Source organism: Ranitomeya imitator, chromosome 3, assembly GCF_032444005.1.
Source record: "Ranitomeya imitator isolate aRanImi1 chromosome 3, aRanImi1.pri, whole genome shotgun sequence".
Lineage (NCBI taxonomy): Eukaryota > Metazoa > Chordata > Amphibia > Anura > Dendrobatidae > Ranitomeya > Ranitomeya imitator.
The window spans coordinates 754587427-754615227 of NC_091284.1; the positions used below are offsets into that span (position 1 = coordinate 754587427).

The window sequence follows — 27801 nt, forward strand, 5'->3', positions numbered from 1 at the left end:
GGGTCGGACACAGATCGTAACAGATCATTTACATATAAAAAAAATAAAAACAAGGATTTCTCAGTAATAAGACACTGGATGGCAGATAATAAGGTATCATTTTATTCAGCTTCCTATGACCTGTGTACCCATATAGATGGCTTAGGAGGGTTGACCCTACTGACAGATTCCCTTTAAGACTTGAAAAGCCGATCAAATGGAGACTGTAGAGGCGCTCGGTGCACCCTTGGCGTCTATTTGTTTTACATTCATCTCTTACCCCACTGCCTTCATTGACAGTTTGAGCTTTACTAAAATCATAGAAGGGACGGGGATAGGTATAAAGCAATCAGGTGCCCAAACCAACCCATTTTGGCAGGACTGGAGGTCCAACTAATGTATAAGGGGTTCTCCTGGCTCTCCTTTCATGATGGAAAAAAAAGGGTCACCCAAGTCTCTGGCAGCCGCATGCAGATTCTCCATATTTAGGGAACGTGCACGCTCCGTTAAGCCCAGCATGTACGTATATGGGGGAAAGCACTGTCAGACGATCGAGTGGAAGGCCAGAGCGTTACAGTAGGGTTCCGTAGGGTTCATTTTTGGAAGACACTATGCTGAAGATAAAATGGATTAAATATGAAGAGTCTTACTAAAAATGGAATAAAGCGATTTATGATCAGGATTGAAACATGAAAAGGGCCCAAAAAAGGTAGAATCAAAATCTGCCGCTCAAAGGCTGTGTCCCCCGGTCAGCATAGATTTATCATTCTGCTAAACAGTTAGTAATGCAAAATGAAAGCCATCTGCAGAGGGCAGAGCCTGCGGTGAGGAGACAACGCTGGAGGCAGGTGTCCGTCACTGATGCATTGCGGGCCACACTTGTAATTCTCCATCAGTAGGACAGTAGTCGTTAGGAGAGAATGTAATCTGTTGCCAGGCAACCGCCGCCGCTCTTCAGTTCTAGGAAAAGCTACAAGAGGCTCCGGACTCGCCGCGCACTGATGGACAAATGAGAGGAACGCCACAAACACAGAAAACAGCCTTTTATCTGCAGACTAGATGGACATTGGGCTCTGCCTCCTGTACCAATCCTGGGTTATTAGAGGGGTTCTCAGACCACTCAACATCAGACAGCCCCACCAGCTTCAGAGATTTTCATCTTTTCAGACTGAATTTTCTAAAGTAACCATAAAAGTCAGAGAACAATGACCTGATATTCAGAAAATCATTCATGTCCATTTCATTGGGAGAAGTATGCATGGGCAGTTGTTAAACGGTGCAGCTTAGGCTAGCTTCACACTAGATCTATGAGGAGCTGCGGACTTCCTCCTTGAAGCCCCGCCCTCGGCCGCACCTCTGCCGCTAGCTCCGCCCATTTCTGTTTGCAGCCTGCATGCGACCTGCGTACCTATCTTTAACATTAGGCACGCAGGTCGTGTGGCTGTATGCGGATGCTTCCGCATGCGTCGTTTTGACGATGCGGAGAAAAAAAGAAATTGCTACCAGCTGCGTCCTACGCTGTTCGCCGCATCGTCAAAACGACGCATGCGGAAGCATCCGCATACAGGGGCACGACCTGCGTACCTAATGTTAAAGATAGGTATGCAGGCCGTATGTAGGCCGCATGCAGAAGTAGGTGGAGCTAGTGGCAGAGGTGTGGCCGAGGGCGGGGCTTCACAGAGGAAGTCCACAGCCCTCCGCAGCTCCTCAAAATGCTAATGTGAAACCGGCCCAACAGTAAGCCATGCATACAAGACAGCTGTCAATGTAAACATGCAAGCTTAGCAAGGGTAAGCATACAAGTTTATTATTATTATGAAGGAGAGCAGCATAATACAGGGACAGAGACCCAGATTCCAGCAATGTGTCACTTACTGGACTGAGTGCTGTTATTTTGATACAATCATGGTTTTATCTGATGCAGATCTAGCAGTTCTCTGAATGCTGAGCCCAGTATAACCCCACCCACACCTCTGGTTGGCAGCTTTCTGCCTATAACAGAAAGCTGCTAAACAGTGGTGGAGGCCAAGTCATACAGGGATCAGAAATATGGAGGACTAGATGGCAGCAGGGCTATTAATCCTCTAATGATTATCTCCTGCAATTTTATGAATACTACATTATGCAAGCCCAGTAAGTTACACATCACTGGAATCAGCGTCTCTGCTGCTGTAATATTGGGTGGCAAATACCGGGTGACAATTTCCCTTTAACAGCCCCAGCACTTCTCTGATATTTCAGAAGTAAAGCAGCCTCCGCTTCCAGCCCTGGGAGAGCGCACATTTTGGGCCAGCCTGTGAATCTTCAGGAGCACACCGCTCCCAGCAATGAGGAAGCCGGGAGGCAGAGGAGCAGTGTGCTCCTGAAGAACAATCACAAGATAACAGCACGTGTGTAACAGATTGGATGAACATGAAAAATCTAAAGTCCCACTGGAATAGAGCGATCCCTGGAGAACCCATTGTATTGCCCATAGATAGGTCTCTAAACAATAGCAATAAATACCTTGTATCAGCCTGAGGCAAGCTGTAATAAGACAGCCTGAACACAGTACGTTTCACCATGTGATTAAATGTTCAATCTTCGGTTCGTCTTATGGGGGTAAGAAATTACTGAAAGGAAGCATTACCGCTCAACCTACAACTGGTTCATTGTAAATGGAGGACATCAGCCGCCAGAACAGGAACAAACACAGAACACACAAGCTCGAAATCTTTAGATACTTTCCAGCAATAGATATTGTGAATTATCATATTATTCATGGGGATTAACTGAATGACAAGCCGAGCAAATAGAGCAGCAGTGTGTGAAATTATTTGCTTAGACGATGCACTGGTATATGCAAAGAGGTCGTCATGAATATGAGCCCACGGACATAGAAGAATCTGCGGGAATAACTCATGCAGAATTATTTTAATATGGTTAGTAGCACAGAATAAGTTTGTGTGAGGGGAGGTTAATGTGAACCCCACCAGGATAAATTGTTGAAGCACATTGAAGACTGTGCTGGTATTCATGAAAGTGTCGTCTTCCACTTCACCGGGAATTAGGGATGATGTCCAACATGCATTATTACCAGCCCAAGGAGGACACAATATTGAATGGACAAATCAGTAATATTAATATAACATACCTGAGTGGTGGTAGTAGTAGTCTGGATTTTCTTGATCTCTTTCCCAAGGTCACGGCCATCATCTGATCTCTCGGTGTCAGACACTGCACTACCAGCATCCATGTTCACTAAGGTTTTGGTACCAGAGGACTCCATTTCTAAATTGCTGGTGGTCATCTGAGCATATTCTAGGTTTTTGGACGATGAAGCCAACTCTCTATCAGAAATGCTCCCCAGGCTATCAGCCGTGGTGTGGATTTTAAAATCTTTGTCCCCGATCACAGCTGATGCGCAAGTGAGATCAACACTGCTGGTCATGTGGGCCAATAAGCCAAGGTCATCAGTAACACCAAGATGGACGTGAGCCTCCTGGACGCTACCAATGGTTATATGGTTACCACTGGTCAGTTCGGGCAACAGTTTGTCTTCTGAATGCGTCATTTTATCAAAAAGAAATGAGGTATTGTTAGAAGTGGTTTGGTCTTTCTCATCAGCAAGCGTGATCAATGGGCCATCTTTTTCTTCAGTTTCCTTAATAATACCAACACTGTCATGAACATTGTTTTGGAGCTTTTCTACAGCCGCACTGTAGACGTTATCCAGTAAAGACTCGACTTCAACTAGAGCTCCATTTTCTCCGGAAACGAGAGTCTCAGGAGACAGATCCAAGTCATCTAGCTTCACCTCAGTAGCTTCCACCTTTTCAGCTTTGATGTCCACTAGTAGGTCATGAACCTCGACTCGGACTCCACCAGAAGGCCTATCAGTGTTGGAGATTGTATCGTCAGAAATTTTAGTTGCTATAAGAAGATCTCTAGCGTCTGAATTGACGGGATAATCAGTCTCACTTTCTGGACTTTGACTTTGGGAGAGATCATCAATTTCTCGAATTTCTAATCCACCTTTGGCAGCTACTGCCTGAGATGAAAGCCCAGATATAGTGCTGACATTTCCTTTCTTGCCCTTCTTGATGTTCTCTTCTTCCTGTCTCTGATACTCCTCGTACATTTTAGCCAAGTATTCTTTATGAGCTTCATAGGTTACCTACAGAAAGAGAAAATCATTAGTATGCACTGAATTTTATAACTAAGCAACTTAAGGTAAAAAAAAAAAATAAAGTTTCTGGCTGTATAATTTTATTACACATTCACTTATGTGTTCTGGGAAACATAGGTCAATTTTCAATTCTACTCTATACTTTGGACCACGACCGTCACGGAGGCCTACTGTAGATGCCCCCAATATCAGTGCTTTCTAATTACATAGGGAATTATAGGGATAATACAGGAGGTAGCATAGGCGACATCGGAGGAAAACCAAATATTGCACTCAACCATAACATCATAAACAACGGAAGGCCTGCAGCCTAATAAAACAGCAATTTATTGGAGCTTGAGATCCCCTTCATGGAATTATACAATTTTACATATTTCGCTAAACATTTTACCATCAGATTATTATTTTATTTTAATTAAGACTCATCCAAATTTTGAAATTTATAACATAAATAAAAGCAAGAAAAAAAGTAAAGCTATCACCAGATTCTTCAATTCAAACGGTATACATTGTTAAATAGATTTCTTATACCTTATGTGGCTGGTGTGCTTTCTTTGAAAATCCATTCAAGAATGAGTGTATAATCCTGATGTTTAAAAGGAGCATTTTAGAAGTCCAACTAAAGAATGAGAGCTCAATAATCTAAGTGTATTTAGTCTTTGCTCATCTAGTCTGTCTGACAGCTGCAGATTGTACCGAGAGGGGAGATCTCAGCAGCAGAGAGGAGGGTCACTGAGGACTGTCAATCGAGCTAAGTGAGTGAAGGTAAAACTTAAACTACTAAAAAAGTTTACAAAGCCATCCTGATACGGATTTTCAAAGTAAGTACAGCAGCTTCATCAGGCTTAAGAATTCAACTTATTAAAAAAGCACTCCCATTATTTTTTTCCCCTCTAAACTTGTGTATATGTGTATGTACTGAAGTGTCAGAATGTTAATATACTCTCCTATCACCATGGTATTTCAGAAAACATTTTATCAATTGCATAATTATTTACTTTCAGATTATTTTATTTAAAACTCAGAACATAAATAAAAGCAAGTAAAATAAAATAGATCTGTCACCAGATTCTTCAATACAAACTGAATACACATCATTAAACAGTTTTCTTAAACCTGATGTGGCTGGTGTGCTTCCTTTGAAAATCCATAGCTGAATGGGTGTATAATCCGGATATTAAAAAGGAACCTTTTAGAAGTCCAACTAAAGAGTGAGAGCGCTCATTCATGTGTACAGTCTTCGCTTACCTAGCCTCACTGACAGATGCGGATTGTACTGAGCCGAGAGATCTCAGCAGCAGGGAGGAGGGACAGTAAGGAGCTGTCAATCAGGTTAGGTGAGCAGAGGCCCAATTTAAACTTCTAAAAAGAATTACAAAGCAAAATCTGATATGAATTTTCAAAGTACAGCAGCGCCATCAGACCTAAAAGATTAATATATTAAAGAAGCACGGACATTATTTTTCTTTCCCTAAACCTGTGTCTATGTGCTTGTACTGTAGTGTCAGAGTGTTCATATACTCACCAATTGCTGTCTTCTCTGGTATCCAGCGCCGCTTTGCTCCTCTTCTGAGTGATGTGGTGAGGTGCTGGGGAATATCCCGCTGACCGCCACCTAGCATTAACGGTTTACATGTATTTTGCAGCTGCTGTTCTATTTGCTAGTAATGTAGAACTGACAATATAATTGCCTGTATTAATCACCGGCCACAGGAGGTCCCTGTTTCCCCTGCAGCTGCTTGATGACTCTGGCTTAAACTGGTTTGTGCAAGGGTCTGATTCTGAGGTGGTGACTCCAGTTCTGTGAGGAGAAATAAGAACAGCGATTCTGTGGCAGAGACTGGTGCTGTGTTAAATGGACTCTGTTCTGCTGGTTTGAACTGCTGCTTAGTCAAAGCCAGGCAGAGCCCAAGGCCAGGGGGCAGTACAAGCATTTGTGAAGAAGTGGTTGGTTTGGTGGCCATCTTGAGAAAGACTGCTGCGATCTGGAAGGAGAAGGATGTGCGACGCCTCCATTGAGCGCCATCCACGGAGCCAAAATCCCCAGGATCTGGCATCCGTGACACACCCGGAGTCAGCTCTGGTACCACGCACTCGTTACAAACACGTCATTCCTTGGTCAAACAGCCGTCGTCCAGGCGGGCTCATCTCTGCAACGACACAGGTCGCCAAGTCCTGAGCTCAGGCCCACCAGTAGGATCATGGTGGGAGCGCGAACGAACACAGTTTGGCGCCCAAATCAAGACAGGCAGATACAGGCACATGAATGCATGAGTGCCCATCAGACTCTGCTTGCTGAACCACTGGCAACCTCCAGAGACTACAGTATTAAAGGTGATCTACCGAAGCATACAGAGGTGATCCGAGGAGCGGCCCACTGCGCTAACATGATCCTTAATGTGAACACAATGGTGTATAATTCCATATCTGGGTTCTACCTAGGAGGTTGAGAGTCGCTTTGTTATTACTGTAGCTGCAGAGCTGCATCACCAATAAGCCGCCCCTGGCATTCATTTGATAGTTCCAGTTTTCCATGTAAAAGCTCGATAGCCGCACTACTAGGTAAATTATAGTAACGCAGTTAACCATTTCCAGGCTTACCAAGTCACGCAGCACAGTGGTCCTGGTCAGTTCTGACCAGGGGTGTGTGAATTAACCTGTCACATTTTGTTGGTTGGTGGAAGCATAACCAGTCTGAGTTCATTTGACAAATTTAGCGTTTGCTGCTTTCCTTGCCACGGCTTTGCTACATCCTGGGAGCCCACCCCAGTCCACAACTAGCAATGTCACTGCACTTCAGACTCTCTGAATTACACTGTGCTCTATGTATGAGCCGGAGATGATTTTTACAATGTAAGCCTCTGCAGTGTCAGATGAAGCTTCATAGACTTACAGCTCTGGCAAAAATTAAGAGACCGCTGCAAAATATTCAGTTTGTCTCATTTTTCTCTTTATAGGTATATTTTTGAATAAAATGTAAATTGTTCTTTTACTCTATAAACTACTGACAACATGTCTCCCAAGTTCCAAGCAATACATTTTGTATTTATTTTCTGAAAATGAGAAATGGTTAAAATAACAAAAAAATCCATTGCTTGCAGACCCCAAATAATGCAACGAAAACAAGTTCATAATCATTTATAAACAACAATACTAATGTTTTAGCTCAGGAAGAGTTCAGAAATCAATATTTTGTGGAATAACTATGATTGTTAATCACAGCTTTCATGCGTCTTGGCATGCTTTCCACCAGTCTTACACACTGCTTTTGGGTGACCTTATGCCGCTACTGGCACAAAAATTTAAAGGGAACTTGTCACCCCCAAAATCGAAGGTGAGTTAAGCCCACCGGCATCAGGAGCTTATTTACAGCATTCTGGAATGCTGATGTAACCTGAAAGATGAGAAAAAGAGATTAGATTATACTCCCCTGGGTGGGCGGTCCGATCCGATGGGTGTCACGCGGTCCGGTCCGGGGCCTCCCATCTTCTTACGATGACGTCCTCTTCTTGTCTTCACGCTGCGGCTCCGGCGCAGGTGTACTTTGTCTGACCTGTTGAGGGCGGAGCAAAGTACTGCAGTGCGCAGGCGCTGGGCCTCTCTGACCTTTCCGGACACCTGCGCACTGCAGTACTTTGCTCTGCCCTCAACAGGGCAGACAAAGCACGCCTGCGCCGGAGCCGCAGCATGAAGACAAGAAGAGGACGTCATCGTAAGAAGATGGGAGGCGCTGGACCGGACCGTGACACCCATCGGACCGGACCGCAGCGTGACGGTCCGCCCCTGGGTGAGTATAATCTAACCTCTTTTTCTCATCTTTCAGGATACATCAGGGGCTTATCTACAGCATTACAGAATGCTGTAGATAAATGCCTGATGACAGTGGGCTTAGCTCGCCTTCGATTTTGGGGGTGACAGGTTCCCTTTAAGCAGTTCTTCTTTGTTAGATGGCTTGTGACTATCCATCATCCTCCTGATTACATTCCAGAGGTCTTCACTGGAGTTCAGGTCTGGAGATTGGGCTGCCCATGACAGGGATTTCATGTGGCTGTCCTTCATCCACACCTTGATTGACCTAGCTGTGTGGCATGGCGCATTGTCATGCTGGAAAAAACAGTCCTCAGAGTTGGGGAACATTGCCTGAGCAGAAGGAATCAACTGTTTTTCCAGGATAGCCTTGAATGCGGCTTGATTCATACGTCCTTCACAAAGATTAACCTGCCCAATTCCAGCCTTGCTGAAGCATCCCCAGATCATCATCGATCCTCCACCAAATTTCACTTTGTGTGCAAGACACTATAGCTTGTACGCCTCTCCAGGTCTCCTTCTAACCATTAGACGACCAGGTGTTGATCTGGGGATGTTTCACCAAAGCTGGAATTGAGCAGGTTAATCTTTGCGAAGGACGTAGGAATCAAGCCGCAATCAAGGTTATCCTGGAAAACACTTACTTCTTTCTGCTCAGGCAATGTTCCCAAACTCTGAGGACTGTTTATTTCCAGCAGGACAATGCGCTATGCCACACAGCTAGGTCAATCAAAATGTGGATGAAGGACCACCACGTCAAATCCCTGTCATGGCCAGCCCAATCTCCAGACCTGAATCCCATTGAAAACCTCTGGAATGTAATCAGGAGGAAGATGGATAGTCACAAGTCATCAAACAAAAAAGAACTGCTTATATTTTTGTGCCAGTAGTGGCATAAGGTCAAAAGCAATGTGAAAGACTGGTGGAAAGCATGCCAAGACGCATGAAAGCTGTGATTAAAAATCATGGTTATTCCACAAATTATTGATTTCTGAACTCTTCCTGAGCTAAAACATTAGTTTTAGCTGGGCAGCACGGTGGCGCAGTGGTTAGCACTGCAGCCTTGCAGCGCTGGGGTCCTGGGTTCTAATCCCACCTTGGACAACATCTGCAAAGAGTTTGTATGTTCTCTCCGTGTTTGCGTGGGTTTCCTCCGGGCACTCCGGTTTCCTCCCACATTCCGAAGACATACTGATAGGGATTCTAGATTGTGAGCCCCATCGGGGACAGAGATGATAATGTGTGCAAAAATGTAAAGCGCTGCGGAATATGTTAGCGCTATATAAAAATAAAGACTATATAAAAAAAAATAAAGATTATTAGTATTGTTGTTTCTAAATGATTATGAACTTGTTTTTTTTTTTTTGTTTTTTTTTTGTATTATTTGAGGTCTGCAAGGAATGCATTTTTTTTTTTTACTTTGACCATTTCTCATTTTTAGAAAATAAATACAAAATTTATTGCTTGGAACTTCAGAGACATGTTGTCAGTAGTTTATAGAATAAAAGAACAATTTCCATTTTACTCAAAAATATACCTGTAAAGAGAAAAATCAGACAAACTGAAAATGTTGCAGTGGTCTCTTAATTTTTGCCAAACCTGTATATTGTAAAAGAGATATACGGCTCAGACATAAGAGCATAGAGTGAGATGGAAAGTCTGAAGGCGGTGACATCACTCAGAAGAGGAGCGGAGCGGCACTGGATACCAGAGAAGATGGCAATAGGAGAGTATGTGAACATCATGATACTACACTACATATACACATGTTTAGAGAATAAAAAAAGTTAATGGGAGGGTTAGTAGGGTCCTTGTAGTGTACAACCCCTTAATGATCTACATGAATGTTTGGCCCTGATTAAATAAAAAAGCTTATACTCACCTCTCGTGATGGTGCCGTTCCCGCGGTGTCAACACTCATTCTACCCGGGGCTCCCATGCTGTTGTTGTAACATACGACGCCGGCGTCTAATCAGTGCTGGTGTCACGGTTTCCACCTTTGTGCGGATTGAAAATGAAGAGGCTGATCTTGGACATCCTGTTCAATTTGACAGGAGGCAGGGACAGTGATGCCAGCGCTGATTGGGCGCCGGAATCACAACAACAGCACAGGAGCAAGTGCCAACGCGGTGAGAACGGCATCAGCATGGCAGGTGAGTATAAGTTGTTTTTTTTAATTTTATTATTTATTTATCAGGGCCAAGCGTCGGATATGAGAAGGCGTTGTCCTAGTAGTGGACGACTTCTTTAAAAAAAAAAGATATCCGGGACTTTAGAAAAAAAGGTATGTAGTTGCTAACAAAGGCAACTACCTGTCTGTTATACCCTGTGCTGGTCATTGGCCGCACCTGCCGGAGAGTCTGCTGTTCCCCGTCAACTGAGCAGCAAATTCTCTTCCTGTTGACAGGGTGGGACTACTGGTGTCATGCTAATTAACAGACAGCTCCTTGCTGCCTATTCAGGGCAAGCCAGTGGTCAATCAGAATGACACCAGTAGTCCTGCCCTGTCAACAGTAAGAGAAGCTATTGATCTGTTGACATGGAACAGCAGAATCTCCAGCAGGAGTGGTCAATGACCAGCACCGGGTACAACAGGCAGGTAGTTAGCATTTTGATGCGGGCTCCGGCGGTGAGCCCGCACCAAAGCCGGGACATGTCAGCTGTTTTGAACAGCTGACATGTGCCCGTAATAGGCGCGGGCAGAATCGCGATCTGCCCGCACCTATTAACTAGTTAAATGCCGCTGTCAAACGCAGACAGCGACATTTAACTACCGCTTCCGGCTGGGCGGCCGGAAATGACGTCATCGCCGACCCCCGTCACATGATCGGGGGTCGGCGATGCGTCTCCATTGTAACCATAGAGGTCCTTGAGACCTCTATGGTTACTGATCGCCGGTGGCTGTGAGCGCCACCCTGTGGTCGGCGCTCACAGCACACCTCCATTTCTGCTACATAGCAGCGATCAGCAGATCGCTGCTATGTAGCAGAGGCGATCGGGTTGTGCCTGCTTCTAGCCTCCCATTGCTATTGAAGCATGGCAAAAGTAAAAAAAAAAAAAGTTGAAAAAAATGTTAAAAAAATAAAAATATAAAAGTATAAATCACCCCCCTTTCGCCCCAATCAAAATAAATCAATAAAAATAATATCAAATCTACATATATTTGGTATCGCCGCGCTCAGAATCGCCCGATCTATCAATTAAAAAAAAGCATTAACCTGATCGCTAAACAGCGTAGCGGGAAAAAAATTAGAAACACCAGAATTACATTTTTTTGGTCGCCGCGACATTGCATTAAAATGCAATAACGGGCGATCCAAAGAACGTATCTGCACCGAAATGCTATCATTAAAAACGTCATCTCGGCACGCAAAAAATACGCCCTCAACCGACCCCAGATCACGAAAAATGGAGACGCTACGAGTATCGGAAAATGGCGCAATTTTTTTTTTATTTTTTTTTTTAGCAAAGTTTGGAATTTTTTTCACCACTTAGATAAAAAATAACCTAGACATGTTAGGTGTCTACGAACTCATACTGACCTGGAGAATCATAATGTCAGGTCAGTTTTAGCATTTAGTGAACCTAGCAAAAAAGCCAAACAAAAAACAAGTGTGGGACTGCACTTTTTTTGCAATTTCACCGCACTTGGAATTTTTTTCCCGTTTTCTAGTACACGACATGCTAAAACCAATGATGTCACTTAAAAGTACAACTCGTCCCGCAAAAAATAAGCCTTCACATGGCCAAATTGACGGAAAAATAAAAAAGTTATGGCTCAGAGAAGGAGGGAAGTGAAAAACGAACACGGAAATATGAAAAATCCCAAGGTCATGAAGGGGTTAAATTGGAAACAAAGGTAAAAAAAATAAAAAGAAACCATCGCATACACAAAACGAACAAAGACCAGGGGAAAAAAACGCAATTATTTTTTATTTAGAAATTGACACCTCGTGAATTGACCCTAGTCACAACTTGGAGGCTGGTGACACCCATTTATTCTATTCTTCTTCTTCCTGCAATTTATGGATTTTTGAAAGTCACTTACAACAAAAGATCAAGTTTGCACTTTAACCTATAAAATAATGAATTTTCTTGCCACGCTAAAGGAAACACAGTGGCGTCCTGGTGGGCACGTATTGCCTAGAGAGGCTTCAAAGACTAAATATGGATAATGAGAGCTGTTAGGGAACGTTTGTCCGAAATACTCTGCCATTATGCACTTTGTATTAATTGCTTCCTGCCATTGTAATAGAATATTGTTCATGTCCCTTTTCGTTTCCAGGGTAGGGATAAACAAATTATACTCATTATCCCTGCAATTACACAAGCATCAAAGCTGGAGATTTTGAAAGCAAAGCTAGACTATGGAGAAAACAAAAGCGCCTCCACGGTCTCGAGACCTGATCGTTCTGTTCTGGATCTAGAAATATGGCACATTCTCTAAATATATATTACAGCAGACACGATAACACACGTAGTCATGGTGAAGCCTCAGCACAGAACAATTCAATGTGAAGACATGTACCAGCAATCATAACACATCCCTGTGCCCATCAATCATGTCTCTCCCAGCATCATCGCATATGCAAATCAGGAGCCGACTTCAAAGTAATAATCATGCATGTCTGTAGAAAATCCACTGTTAAAATCTACAAGGTAAAAACGTAACCATTACAGTTAATCGGCAGCAGCAAATACTTTATCTCTTTCTTACAGAGATTCTTTTCGTGAAGATTAGTTAAAAGTATCAAGTGCAAAAAACAAGATCTGATTTGGTAGATTTAAAATCCAAAAATAAAATTAACTCATGTGTGTATATATATTTCGTAGGGATCCATGCTCTCAGGTAAGCATTAGGTAGCGTTCACACAGCCAATGCAGTTTGGTCCAAACAGGTGCAATTTTATTGCTTTCATAAAACTCTAAGGCTGGTTTCACATTTACGTTTAAAAACGCGTTTTAAACGCAAATGCATGTGGTGAAAAAAACGCATGTAAACGCATTAAAACGCCGCGTTTTTTAGACGCATGCGTTTTTGCATGTTTTAATACAAACGTGGCGTTTTGACGCGTTTACATGCGTTTTTTCCTGCGTTTGCGTTTTTAAAACGCATGATGAGAAGTGTCTGACAGCTGCCAATCATCAAAATCAACAAGAAAACCCACTTTAAACAGAAATAGCTAGGGTTAGGATCCTAACCCTAACCTTAACCCTATCCCTAATCCTAAGGGATCCTAACCCTAACCCTATCCCTAACCGTATCCCTAACCCTAAGGGATCCTAACCCTTAGGGTTAGGATCCCTTAGGGTTAGGTTTAGGATACCTTTGGGTTAGGGTTGGCTTATTAGTGTGTATTCTTGTGTTTTTCTATTAAAATGCATGCGTTTTTAAACGCATGCAAACGCATGTGCTTAAAAACGCATGCGTTTACATTGACAGCAATAGTTTTTTTTGCCGCAAAAAAAAACGCATGCTTTTTTTGCCGCAAAAAAACGCCGCTAGAAATTACTACATGTTGCATTTCTGCAACACAACGCATGCATAGAAAAGATGCATGCGGCAGCAAAACGCATGCAAAAAAACACATGTGTTTTTAATCTTAAGTATAGGGAAAAAAAACGCATGTGTTTTTAATGTTAATTATAGGAAAAAAAATGCATGCTTTTTTTGCGCTAAAATGCAGCGGCAAAAAACGCAAATGTGAAACCAGCCTAAAGGATTCATAATCAAAACAGCGGCCTCTTCTGGGCATAAAGGTATCACAGAAAATAAACAGATCATTTAGTTAGCACATATACATGTCACGGTATTCTTACTCGAAAAGATTAGAGTCTATTCTCCCGGAGAAAACTTCACACACAGAAGAAGCACGATCCTACTAGTCTCGGTATCCCCTTCAGCCTGAGCCCCAGCATGAAACACCAGGGTTACTTACTGGTAACAGGTTTTTCCGGAACCCATGACGGCACACCTGAGAGAGGGGATCCGCCCAGCCAGGACAGGAAACCCTACTGAAAATAAAAGGGCGGTACCTCTCCCTCGCTTCAGTTGGTTTTCAGAGCATGAGAGGCCCCCCTGGTTAGTACACATGGCAATCCAACACCACATCATATTAACTAAAAAAAGCACCCAAAACAATAGTGCACACCGAAAAGGTGATAAAGGGGGGGAATATACAGGTGCCGTCATGGGTTCCGGAAAAACCTGTTACCAGTAAGTAACCCTGGTGTTTTCCCTTCCCCCATGACGGCACACCTGAGAGACTTTTGTAGAATGAAACCTTAGGGAGGGACCACCGCTTGGAGTACCCTTCTACCAAAGGTTAGGTCAGCAGAGGAGGAAAGGTCTAGCCGGTAGTGCTTGAAAAAAGTTGAAGGTGAGGACCAGGTAGCAGCCTTGCAAATTTGATCAATTGATACCTCAGCCTTTTCCGCCCAGGAGGTAGCCATGGCTCTGGTAGAGTGAGCCTTGATGCCTTCAGGAACCGGAGTGCCACCCGCAGAGTAGGATAAACTAATGGCCTCCCTAATCCATCTAGCAATAGTACTTTTAGCTACCCCACACCCTCTTTTGCTACCCTGAAAGGCTATGAATAGAGTTTGGTCTTTCCTCCACTGACTAGTCATAGATATGTATTGTAACATAGATCTTCTCACATCTAGCATGTGGAACTTTTGTTCCCCTGGATTTCTAGGATTACTACAGAAAGATGGTAAGGTAATCTCTTGACTCCTATGGAACTTTTGAACCACCTTGGGGAGATAAGCCGGGTCCGGTCTTAGAACGATCCTGTCATCAAAAACCTGAGTATAAGGAGGGGATATTGACAGGGCTTGCAAATCACTTACCCTACGTGCCGATGTTAGGGCTACTAGAAGAACTGTTTTAAGGGTAAGTAACTTAGGTGATAACTCCTGTAAGGGCTCGAAAGGGTATTTAGTTACAGCTTCTAAGACCAAATTTAGATCCCAAGGCGGGATTTTTGGGATAACGACCGGCCGAGATCTACTGCAAGATTTTATGAATCGTGAAACCCATCTATTTGAGGCAAGATTACAGTTATACAGGGCCCCCAAGGCTGAAACCTGAACTTTAAGGGTGCTGGTTGCTAACCCAAGATGTAATCCTGCTTGCAGAAATTCTAGGATAGGACCCACTGGAGCCACCTCCCCCAATGGTTCACCCAGGAAGTCAAGAAATTTTTTCCATGTCCTACCATAGATTCTAGAAGTTATGGATTTTCTGCTTTTCAACAGGGTGGACATTAATCCTGGAGAGAATCCATGGCGACTTAGTAACGCCCTCTCAAATTCCAGGCTGCCAGATGGAAGCCCTTCACCTGAGAGTGGGTTACTGGGCCCTGGGTTAGTAGGTCCAGAATTTCTGGCAAAATCCATGAATCTGTTACCGACATCTGCCTTAGAAGGGAGAACCATGGTCTCCTTGGCCAAAATGGAGCTATGAGGAAAATTTTCGCCTGATCCTCTCTGATCTTCCGGATCACAGCTGGGATCATCACTATCGGGGGGAATGCGTAGGCCAGAGAAAACTTCCAAGGTATTAGTAGGGCATCTACTGCGAAGGGATGTTCTTTTGGATTTAAGGAGCAGAACTTTCTGACTTTTTTGTTGTGTGAGTTGGCAAACAAGTCTATTTCTGGTGAGCCCCAGGCTTGGACTATTTGCTGAAATATCTGGGGGTTTAAGGACCATTCCACCTGTCTTAAGCCTCTGCGACTCAGGAAGTCTGCTTGAGTGTTTTCTATGCCCCTGATGTGTAGTGCCGACAGAGATAACAGGTGTTGTTCTGCCAGTTGGAAGAGGAGTTTTGACGCATTCATGAGGCCTTTGGACCTCGTCCCCCCCTGATGATTGACATATGCCACCACTGCTCGATTGTCTGTTAGGATTCGAGTATGGCGACCTTGGAGTAAAGGGAGAAAATGTCTTAGGGCTTTCTCCACTGCCCACAGCTCTTTTTCGTTTGATCCATAGTTCTTTTCTCGTATGGACCAGGTACCTTGTACAGAGTGAGATCTCAGATGAGCTCCCCAACCTGTACCGCTTGCGTCGGTCGTGATGATGTCTATGACCGGATTTTTCCACCGGACCCCCATTGTCAGGTGGTGTTCTACAGTCCACCAAGCTAGGGAATCCCTTACGCTCAGGGAGAGACATAGATTTCCTTCTAAATGCCCTCTTAACAGTCTTTGAGCTGAGAGAACTTCCCACTGTAGATGTCTTAGGTGGAATTGTGCCCATTCTACTGCCGGTATACACGATGTTAACGAGCCTAGAAGGGACATCGCCTTTCTGAGAGTCATTGCGGGTTGACGTATTGCTGTACTGGCCAGGTTTATTATCTTGTCCACTTTGTTTTGTGGAAGGAGGCAGAGCTGACGCTCGGAGTCCAGTATTAACCCCAGGAAGGACTGTATTTTTACTGGCAGTAGTCTGGATTTGGGGATGTTTATTATCCAACCCAGCTCCATTAGCGTTGATGTTACCACTGATACTTGATGAGTGCAGTGGGACTCTGACCTCCCTATTACCAGGAAATCGTCCAGATATGGGACAATTACTACATCCCGGGACCGGAGGTATGACATTACTTCCACCATCACTTTGGTGAAAACTCTGGGGGCTGTAGACAGGCCGAATGGAAGAGCTGTATATTGATAATGCTTTACCTGATTTTGAATATAGAGAGCTACTCTCAAGTATTTCCGATATTCCTGATGTATTGGTATATGGTAGTAAGCATCCTTTAAGTCTATTACTGCCATGAAGCAGTGCTGGAAGAGAAGTTTTATGGTCGTGTTTATAGACTCCATCTTGAAAGTGTAGTTCTCTATGGATTGGTTGAGCTTCCTTAGATTTATAATAGTTCTCCAAGAACCATCCGGTTTTTAGATCAAGAAGAGGGGGGAGTAAAACCCGTCTCCCTCTTCCTGAACCGGGACTTCCTGAAGAACCTTTTTGTGGACAAGTCCCAAGATCTCGGTTTCTAGGGCAGATTGTTCCTGCTGAGACTTCCGACGAGGAGTTATTATGAAGTTTCGTCTGGGAGGACAGACGAATTTTATTTTTAGGCCGTCTCTGATGATGTTCGTGACCCAGATACTGGGGGAGATATTTACCCAGGCCGGAAAGAAGAGGGAGAGTCTTCCTCCCACTTCTGGCGTAATGTCATTGGGGGGATTTTTTTGCCGATGTGGAGGGGCCTTTAAACATATAGCCCGATCCTCTTTTATCTCTAAAGTCCCAATTTTTCCTCTCCCCTGGGGGGCGACCTCTATTATATCTTCTCCTCCGAAAAAAAGGTTTTTTAGGATCTTTAGGGATGTTGGGAAAACCTTTCTTATCTCCTGCATGTTCTAGGATGTCTTCAAATTTTTTCCCGAAGAGAAGTTGGCCGTCGCATGGAATAGAACACAATTTGTGTTTAGATGGCAAATCCCCCGGGCAACCTTTGAGCCAGAGGGCTCTTCTTGCCGCGTTGGACAAACCCGTCCAACGCGGGTTTGGGCAGCACACCGGGTATGGGCAGCACGGTGGCTCAGTGGTTAGCACTGCAGCCTTGCAGCGCTGGGGTCCTGGGTTCTAATCCCACCCAGGACAACATCTGCAAAGAGTTTGTATGTTCTCTCCGTGTTTGCGTGGGTTTCCTCCGGGCACTCCGGTTTCCTCCCACATTCTAAAGACATACTGATAGGAATTCTAGATTGTGAGCCCAACGGGGACAGTGATGATAATGTGTGCAAACTGTAAAGCGCTGCGGAATATGTTGGCGCTATATAAAAATAAAGATTATTATTATAACCCGTGGCTCTTGCTGTTAGTCTTGCGGAATCCGCAGAAGAGTCTGCCAAAAAAGCTGCTGCTCCTTGTAGCAAAGAAATATTTGCAAGGATGTCAGTTCTGGGTACTTTGTTTTTCAGCTGATCTTCTACCTGTTGTAGCCAGACCATTAGGGCACGGGCCGTACATGTTCCCGCAATCGCCGGCTTAAGGCCCCCCGCTGAGGCTTCCCAGATGTGTCTCAGGAAACTATCTGCTTTTTTATCAAGCGGGTCTTTGAGAACACCAGAGTCCTCTAACGGAAGGGATGATCTTTTTAAACATTTGGCTACTGCCCCGTCAATCTTAGGGATTTTCTCCCAGGACTCAGAGTCTTTATCCTCAAAAGGATATCTCCTTTTGGATGAAGAGGGCAAGGAACCCATTTTTTCGGGCTTTTTCCACTCTTTGTCAATTAATGCTTTTATTTTTGCATTAACCGGAAACGTGCGTTTCCTTTTCTCTTCTAGGCCACCAAACATGACATCTTCTAGAGACCTAGGTGTCTTCTCCTCTTTAAGCCCCATTGCAGATCTAACTGCTTTAACCAATTTATCTACGTCCTCAGTTGGGAAACATGGACGACCTCCTGAATCACTGTCCGAGGAGGAATCTGAAGACTGGACAGAGGCCTAGGAGGTAGAGGGAGACCGGGAAGTTTTATGACTCCCCTGTCTCTGAGAGGCATCTGAGTCTGTGGACGCCTTACGGCTTCTCCTTCTTGGTTCGCTAAGGGCCAATTTCAAGGAGTCTTTTATTTCAGCCTGTATTATGGCTTTTAGGCTAGTGGCAAAATTAGGGGTCTCTTCTTGTATGGTTTTAGTAATGCAGTCAGCACAGAGATCCTTCTGCCACTGAACTGCGAGCGGGTTTCTACAAAGGGCACACTCTCGGTTCTTTGTTTTACCAACCGCTTTCCTGGACCCCTAGTGATCAAAACAGACAAAAATGGACCCTGTTACCATAAGGGTTACATTCACGTAGATCACTCACCACCACCGACAATCAAGGGTACCGATTTTGGAGGCTGGACAGATGCACGTGAAGCGTCCCTCCTGGACGCCGACGAATCCTGCCGGACAGAACGACTGCTGTTTCTACCACTTGAGCGGCTGCTCTTGGTATGCTGGTGGCTCGGCAAGGCATCTGGTGAGAGCTCCATTTGCTGCTGCTGCTGTGAAGGCGGCTGCTGCTGCTGCTGCTCCTGTTGTCCTACTTCCATGGTGAAGTTTATGGACATGAGCGCATCTTCTGTGGTCTAACGCCCTTTTATGTGGGGACCACTGCACTCCCCGCCTCCTTCGGTGCCCAAATTAACCCCCGCCCACTCTCTGCCGTGCCGCCGGAGTTCCCTTTCACCGGCCGGCGTTCTCATCATGGGCGCCGCCATCTTGGATCCGGCGCCCGCCCCCGACGTCACGCGGGCACGCCCATTCCCAGCGTGCCTTGCGCGTGACGTCAGACGAGCGACCCGGAAGCGGCCACCGCACCTGGACGCCGGCAGAGAGGGGAGGGCGGCGTGGCAGCCATGGAAGGGAACCCAGCCCTCTGACCACGCTGCTCAACGCCCGCTCGGACGCAGAGACCCGGAGGACCTGCGGACGGCGCTTCCAGACACCCGAACCCGACGCACAGGCGCTGCCTGTTCTTCCACGCCGGGACGGGACCTGGGTAAGTGAACCGCCGTGTTCAGTAAGAGGGTCCCTGTCAGGACAGGAAACCCAACTGAAGCGAGGGAGAGGTACCGCCCTTTTATTTTCAGTAGGGTTTCCTGTCCTGGCTGGGCGGATCCCCTCTCTCAGGTGTGCCGTCATGGGGGAAGGGAAAACAGTAGTGTTCAACTCTGGGCACAGCTCACCCTGAACAGGCTACAGCTTCTACATGTTACTCTGCAGCTCCAACACGCAGACTTATCAGCTTTCCTAGCTGACCCATGCAGTCTCCATTCACAGAGCGACCCTGGCTTGTTTCTCTCCCAGGTTCATTTTGTCAGTCAACAGACATCTCGGCCGGCTCTCCCATATACAGCAGTGCCCACTACTGACAATGAGATCGGCAGTGTGAAATCGGACATGTGTGAACAACATCTCCCCTTACCATCAGTCATCGGGTGCCTCCGTACACTATTAGACCATTGGCCAAAACGTCTATATTGGTGGGTTCATCTGAGATTAGTCCAATGTGAATGGGGGACATTACCCTTTTTATTTAGGCATAATCGTACACCCTAAAAAGGGTAGCAACTTGGCCACGCAGGGTTTTTTAAGCTAATAAGTCAGGTTCGAGGATGAACATGCATGGCCAAAACATAGCGTAAAAGTATGTAAAGGTGATGTCTGAATTGTTATGTTTTATTCAACTTTTGGTGTCTTTGAAAACCTGTTAATTGCTGGCCAACATTGGAAAGATGTAAAACTGTACCAAGTAAATCATGGATGTTTAAACCAATGATGAATAGGGTCACACACGACATTTGCTGCTACAATTCAATGACTGGGGATGAACCTTGTTAGTATTCTATAGAGTTTGAGGTAGCAGATTAAATATGTATGGATCGGCACGATAGGGAGATCGACGCATGACACCTCGATTACATAAATATGCAACAGAGCTATATACACAATTAATCAAACCGCATCCTATGGGTTCTGAGTGCAGATGAAATACGTTTAGCCTCTGTCTCTTTTTATTATGCTATGTATTATTAACATAACCATTTCGCACCACTGTATCGTCATTCTTTGTTGGTCAATAAACTAATGTTTTACACAGTCCTAATTGGGTTATTCTTCTCTCGCAAGATGTAATAAGTATACATCCATTATTAGAATAAGCGACAGACCCTCCTTGCACTACCAGAAGTGTGCAGCTAATGCCACAAGGTGGCACCAAATGAATATGTAAAAGAGCATGCGACGGGTAAAGACAAGGTACCTTGGAATGAGCTATGGAGAGCGTGTCCACCCAGACTCTCCAGCCTCCCCATTCATATTTGATGGCATGATACAGCAATATCCTGAATATGTTGTATACCATTTCAGTGATCTTCTGCTCCTCAGAGTTTTTGGGATTTATGTACCCGAGAGAAAACATCCAGTCCTGCCATACTGAGCACTGCAGAAGGCACCTGGAGTAAGGAGACATATCAAGAGGGGCACATACTTTTAATTGGAAAATATTAATGTGGAGACACAGCATTGTATTTTAATTAACCAGACTATTTTTAGCAAACCAAGAAGAATAGACTTATATGTATGTTGGCTTTACAATTTGTGTATTGATCAAGAGAACAGACTTTTGCTTGTGTAAGCCTGTAATTATTAACATTTCATATAACATATTGCGCTCTTATCCGTGATGACTAGTGATGTTTACTGAAATGCTAATTATGCATTGTAGGCCAGATAGTTTGTTGACTTTGAAAACAGATGAGGAAAAAATATGCAAATAGATTACCGTATATACTCGTGTATAAGCAGAGATTTTCAGCACATTTTTTTGTGCTGAAAATGCCCCCCTCGGCCTATACAGGAGTCACAGTCCAGAAAGCAAGCAGGGGAGGGGAGTGGTGGAGCAGAGGCAGGAGCCGGCGACTGTGACATCATACTCACCCTCCTTGCGCCGTCTCTGAACGTCCCTGCATCTCCGTTGTCCCGATGCTGCAGCGCGTCCTGTGCTGAGCGGTCACGTGGTACCGCTCATTAAGGTAATGAATATGTACACGTCTCCATTCCCATATGCGTGGAGCGCATATTCATTACCTTAATTAGCGGTACCACGTGACCGCTCAGCACAGGAAGAGCTGATGCATCAGGACAACGTTGATGCAGGGATGTGCAGCAACAGTTCGAGGAGGGTGAGTATTATGGAGGATGGGGAAGGGAGCCAAGCCATGCATACAAAGATGGGATGGGGGAGCCGAGCATACAAGGATGTTATGGGGGAGCCCAGACATGCATACAAGGATGGGACGGGGGAGCCCAGCCATGCATACAAGATGAGATATGGGGGGAGTCATGCATACAACAAGGGGACAGGGGAGTCCAACCATGCATACAACGAGGGGACCGGGGAAGCCATGCATACAACAGGGGGAGCCACACAGAGCAGGACTAGACAGGGGAGCCACATAGAGCATAACAGGACAGGGGGCCCACACATAGCAGGACAGGGATGAGGGGACAATACATACCCTGCTTATACTCAAGTCAATAAGCTTACCAAGTTTTCCGTGGCAAAATAAGGTGCCTCGGCTTATATTCAGGTCGGCTTATACTCAAGTATATACAGTAAATAATCAAGTAATGCTACTTGATCTCATCTCCATTCTTACCCTTTATGTCAATACTGAATGAAGGACACTTGTTAAGGATAAAAAGAGGTTACATTACTCTGTATAGAGAGACAGAGAGAGATTCTGCCAAGACATCCAAGGGACCCTACAGGACAATACATCATGGCTCCATCACGAGCGACACGGATCTAATATTCTACAGGAAACAACCTAGGGGACCTCAGACCCGGTTGGAATAAGTAGAACGAAAGAGAGAAAAGTCCTCCAATACCAATAAACTTTAAATATAAAGAGATTTTTATTCAAATACAAAAACAATTTTTAAGAACAATTAAAAGTAGGAAATGCCAGTAAACCATACATGTGATGGAAAAAATGCAAACGCTGGACGTTTAAGTAATAATCAGATTATGCCGGAAATAATAATAATAATAATAATAATTTTTATTTATATAGCGCCAACATATTCCGCAGCGCTTTACAAATTATAGAGGGGACTTGTACAGACAATAGACATTACAGCATAACAGAAATACAGTTCAAAACAGATACCAGGAGGAATGAGGGCCCTGCTCGCAAGCTTACAAACTATGGGGAAAAGGGGACGATGTATATACAGTGCAGGCAAGAAAAAAGAAGGCACTCACCGATCTAAAAGTTGGCAATCTTTATTCAATCTTCATATAAAAACTTAATGGTCGGGGGAGTGAGGAAAGGAATGCTATCCCGTAGAAGCGCAAGCACAGCGCGAAACGGCCGTCGTTTGCTCCTGCTCTCATGAGCTCCTTTCCTCACTCCCCCGGCCATGAAGTTTTTATATGAAGATTGAATAAAGATTGCCAACTTTTAGATCGGTGAGTGCCTTCTTTTTTCTTGCCTGCACTGTTGGAATTGTCTGCTTCATTCTGAAAAGCACCCGATCTGAGCATATGTGTCTGGCAGTGCCATGACTGTTGATTAACACCTGGCTCCAGGAGTGAAGAGCGGCCTTGGCTTTGTTCAGACAGTGCCGCTTTTTGTCTTTTAGGAGGATGTATATATATACATCCTCCTAAAAGACAAAAAACGGCACTGTCTGAACAAAGCCAAGGCCGCCCCACTCCTGGAGCATACTATATCTATATATCTATATATATATATATATATATATATATATATATATATATATATATATATATATATATATATATAGATATATAGATATAGTATGCCATATATAAGAAACCACAGATCAATATGTCACGATATGGAAAAAACTACCGTAAGTACAAGACAAAGTGCATAATGCAGAAATAACTGAATTAATTCTTGTGGCTAGAATATATCCAAAGGCATAAAGCAATACACATTAAGTCAATACCATTATGACTAAAATATCAGGCTATGTAGACAATAGTACAAATGTGCACACCATACTCAAATATAAGAATGGAAATATCAGACATAAAATTTAGAAAGTTATTATAATTACCTTATAAGAGTGCAGATCCAGCGTACCCCTTAACGCGCGTTTCGATCTTAAATCGTCATGTCATGTGTCACTTACTGGGCTGCTTGCTGAAGTTTTGATAAAATTACTGTTATCTCAGCTGCAGATCTAGCAGTTCTCTGAATGCTGAGCCCTCTATAACCCCGCCCACACCACTGATTGGCAGCTTTCTGTGTACACTGTTCACTGACAGCTAAAGCGGTGGGGCGGAGTTACACATAGCAGGAGGACTAGGAGACATGAGACAACAAGTCCTCTAATGATTATCTGTTGCTGATAAAACACTGATATTATTGAAACTACAACAAGCAGCCCAGTAATTGACACATTCCGGGTCTCGGTCTAGACATCATGCTACTCTCAGGTTATAAGGTAAAGGCCTGATGACAGATTCTCTTTAAGTACTATTCTCATAAAACTGTTGCTAGTTTTCCTCAGATAAATGTACTATGAGTAACATGACATTACAAACAACAATGAAAAAAGTGCAATCGAAAAGCTACAAAATGGAATGGTAACTCACCTCCGATTCTCACGACTATTGCTGAAAAGCTTTATCATATCAGACAGGAACAGGCGTCTTACTTCCATCAGATCAGAACTTGGAGTGGAGTTTTTAAGCAGTGTAGCCACTACCTTCAAGATCACTAAAAAAATAAATAAAATATTGTACATTTTTAAGGTAATACGTTGTACTATTCTACAAAGAACGGAATAATTGTCAGAACTATTGAGCAGCTCGAGGTCCGCAGCTACCAACGATACCTCGCACTGTCAAGATCTTAGCTCATCTGAAAGTTAAAGGGGTATTCCCATCTCCAAGATATTACCTCAATATGTAGTAGGTGTAATTATAATATTAGCAAATACCTCCAAAGTCACTTACCCCATGTGCAGGGCATTGCAGTAGCTTAGGTATCTATGGTGATGACTACTAACAACTATTCATCATTATATGAGTGGTCGCAACCATGGATAGCTAAGGTACTGCAATGACCTGCACATGGGGTAAGCAACAGTGAATCAGAAGAACTATACTTCATTTCTAATTGAAGGTATTTGCTAATATTAATGCGATTACACCAACTACATATTGAGATAGGATCTTGGAGATGCGAATACCCTTCTAAAGCTCCTATACGATTATTTCTTTGAACTGGGAGCATCTAAGTTTACGGACAACTCAAAGCAAAGTTATCAGTATTGATTTTGTGTTTTTTTTTTAACAAAATCTGAGGCAATGTGATGCAGCCATATGGACAGTTGTGAGAAAGATTACCTCCAATAATGACTTGTTGCCACCTTCTACAATCCACAAACCTAGTAATTATACATGGTATATGGAAGGGATGATTGACAGGTGGGGTGGAGCTTATACTTATAGGAACCTTGTGGCAATAGACATATTAGAAAAAGGCTTAATTCATATGGCAGTAATATTGGCACATATTTGCATCTGTATTATGGCTGCCAACCACAGATTGTTTGTGAGTTTTATGAGCCTGAATAGTCAATACCATGGTGATCTAAGAAACTGTTAGCTTGGGCTGGTAGACACATAATCGAGCCGAGATGTATAGCTGTAACACAGAAGATAAAGTGAACCTGCACTGTTGTCTGGATGCGGTCTAAAAAAGATTTAATGTAAAATGTTTCTGAATTGCTTGAATAAGTATATGTATTGATTTATTTCACATGCTTATACCGTGGAGTGCTTTGTGGGTGAGAGTGATAAGTTTATATTGAATTCTGGAGTGGATGGGTAACCAGTGTAATAACTGGCACAAGGTAGAAGCATCGGTGTAACGGTTGGTGAGGAAAATGATCCCGGCTGCAGCATTCAGGACAGATTGGAGCGGGGAGAGTTTGGTAAGAGGGAGACCGATTGGTAGAGAGTTACAACAGTCCAGACAAGAATGAATAAGAGCAACAGTAAGTTTTTGCAGAGTTGAAAATAAGAAAAGGTCGAATTCTAAAAATGTTTTTGAGGTGCAGATAACAAGAGCGAGCCAGTGATCAGATGTGGGGGGTGAATGAAAGGCTAGGTTGACAATGCGTTAACAGCAGCCCATTCAACACATGCGTTAACAGGCTGCTGTTAATGCAAGTGCCGATATGTCAGCGCGCTAGCACAGATAGAGCTAGCAGATGCTCTATCTGCGCTAGCGGTGACTGACCCGGAAACGCTGCAGCCCGCGTCCTAGGGTCCGTCACTCAATGACGGCACATCGCTTCCGCACGCCCATTGTAGGCGTGCGCTGGCGATGCATCCACCATAGGACTTAATGGCGGCGTTAACGGACTGCGTTACACCGCGTTAGTCCGTCTAACGGACGCAAAAGACGCAAGTATGACCCCAAGACAGCGGGCAATTTGCTGGGACGTAATGGTATAACCACACATAGAAATGGCAATGTCAGGCATAGGTAGGTTAGTGGAGGGAGGAAAACACAAGGAGTTCAGTTCTGGACAGGTTCAATTTCAGATAGAGGGAGGACATGATGTTGGAGACAGTGGTAAGAATCACTGGAGTTTTGTAATAAAGCAGACGTGAGATCAAGAGTAGAGGTGTATAATTGGGTGTAATCAGCATAGAGATGGTACTGGAAACCAAATCTGCTGATTGTTTATCCAATAGGGGCAGTATACAAAGTGAACTGATTCTTGTGGAAGTTTACAAAAATATCACCCTCCAACTAAAAATGACTATACATTAATATGGAGACTGGAACACAAGAAACTGAAGCACATCTATAATATAACGCTGGGAGCGTCACTCTGTCCGAAGCCTTTATAGACTGCGCAAGCGCCAGCGCAGTCTAGACCCCACAGAGTGACGCTCCCAGGAGATCGCTGTATGCGTAAACACTGAACGCACACCGCGATCTCCACCGGAGAGGCAGGGACCGCCAGGAGGGTGAGTATCAGCTATATTCCATGTCCCGGTCCTCTGCCTGTGACGTTCAGTTCAGAGGGCGCGATGACGCGCTTAATGCGCGCCGCCCTCTGACTGACCAGTCACAGCCAGAAGAGCTGGAAGATGGCGGCGCGCAGCGGTGGATAAGGGCCAGGTGAATATAGCAAGTGTCGGGGGCCTGAGCTAGCGGCGATACCGGCCCCTGACCCCCACAGCGCGCCGGTGTCCCCGCCTGCTCAGGCCCCCCAGCACTCGGCGCCCAGCGACGATAGGTGAGTATGGTATTTTTTTTTATATATATATATTGCAGCAGCATACGGGGCATATACAATGGTGCATCTTATGGGGGCCATAAACCATAATGGAGCAGTGTACGGGGGCATATACTATGGAGCATCTTATGGGGGCCATAAACCATAATGGAGCAGTGTACGGGGGCATATACCATGGAGCATCTTATGGGGGCCATAAACCATAATGGAGCAGTGTACGGGGGCATATACCATGGAGCATCTTATGGGGGCCATAAACTTTTATGGAACAGCGTACGGGGCATATACTATTGACCATCTTATGGGGCCATCAACCATAATGGAGCAGTGTACGAGGGCATATACTATGGAGCATCTTATGGGGGCCATAAACCTTTATGGAGCAGTGTATGGGGAATATACTATGGAGCATCTTATGGGGGCCATCAACCTTTATGGAGCAGCGTATGGGGCATATGGATGGGAGCAGCAAATTAAAGAATGGTGGCGCAGGATGGGAGCAGCACATGTCAGAATGGAGGCGCAGGATGGGTGCAGCACATGTCAGAATGGAGGCGCAGGATGGGTGCAGCACATGTCAGAATGGGGGTGCAGGATGGGAGCAGCACATGACAGGATGGGGTGCACGATTTAGCAGCACATGACAGGATGGGGGCGCAGGATGGAGCAGCACATGACAGGATGGGGACGCAGGATGGAGCAGCACACGACAGGATGGGGACGCAGGATGGAGCAGCACATGACAGGATGGGGTGCACGATTTAGCAGCACATGACAGGATGGGGGCGCAGGATGGAGCAGCACATGACAGGATGGGGACGCAGGATGGAGCAGCACACGACAGGATGGGGACGCAGGATGGAGCAGCACATGACAGCATGGAGACCATATACCAATATAAATGCTCGCCATCCGGGCGTAGAACGGGTTCAATAGCTAGTGATATATAACACAATAGGAACATTATTCTGACCCAAACTCAACATCCTGATATATGCCTATGAGGCTGTTGGGTTACATCAGGAGACGGTT

General features: G+C 44.6%; 1 protein-coding gene across 7 annotated transcripts in view; it reads right to left on the minus strand.

Moving 5' to 3' along the window:
- NBEA (neurobeachin) overlaps positions 1–27801 on the minus strand; it is an 899093-nt gene that overhangs the window by 515951 nt on the left and 355341 nt on the right. For all 7 annotated transcript variants that reach the window (XM_069758980.1, XM_069758976.1, XM_069758974.1 and 4 more), the window contains exons 20-22: positions 24104–24227; positions 20732–20924; positions 3113–4135 (exon numbers count right to left, since the gene is read on the minus strand). In XM_069758980.1, coding sequence (XP_069615081.1) covers positions 3113–4135; positions 20732–20924; positions 24104–24227 — 1340 coding nt within the window. The remainder of the gene's footprint in view (positions 1–3112; positions 4136–20731; positions 20925–24103; positions 24228–27801) is intronic.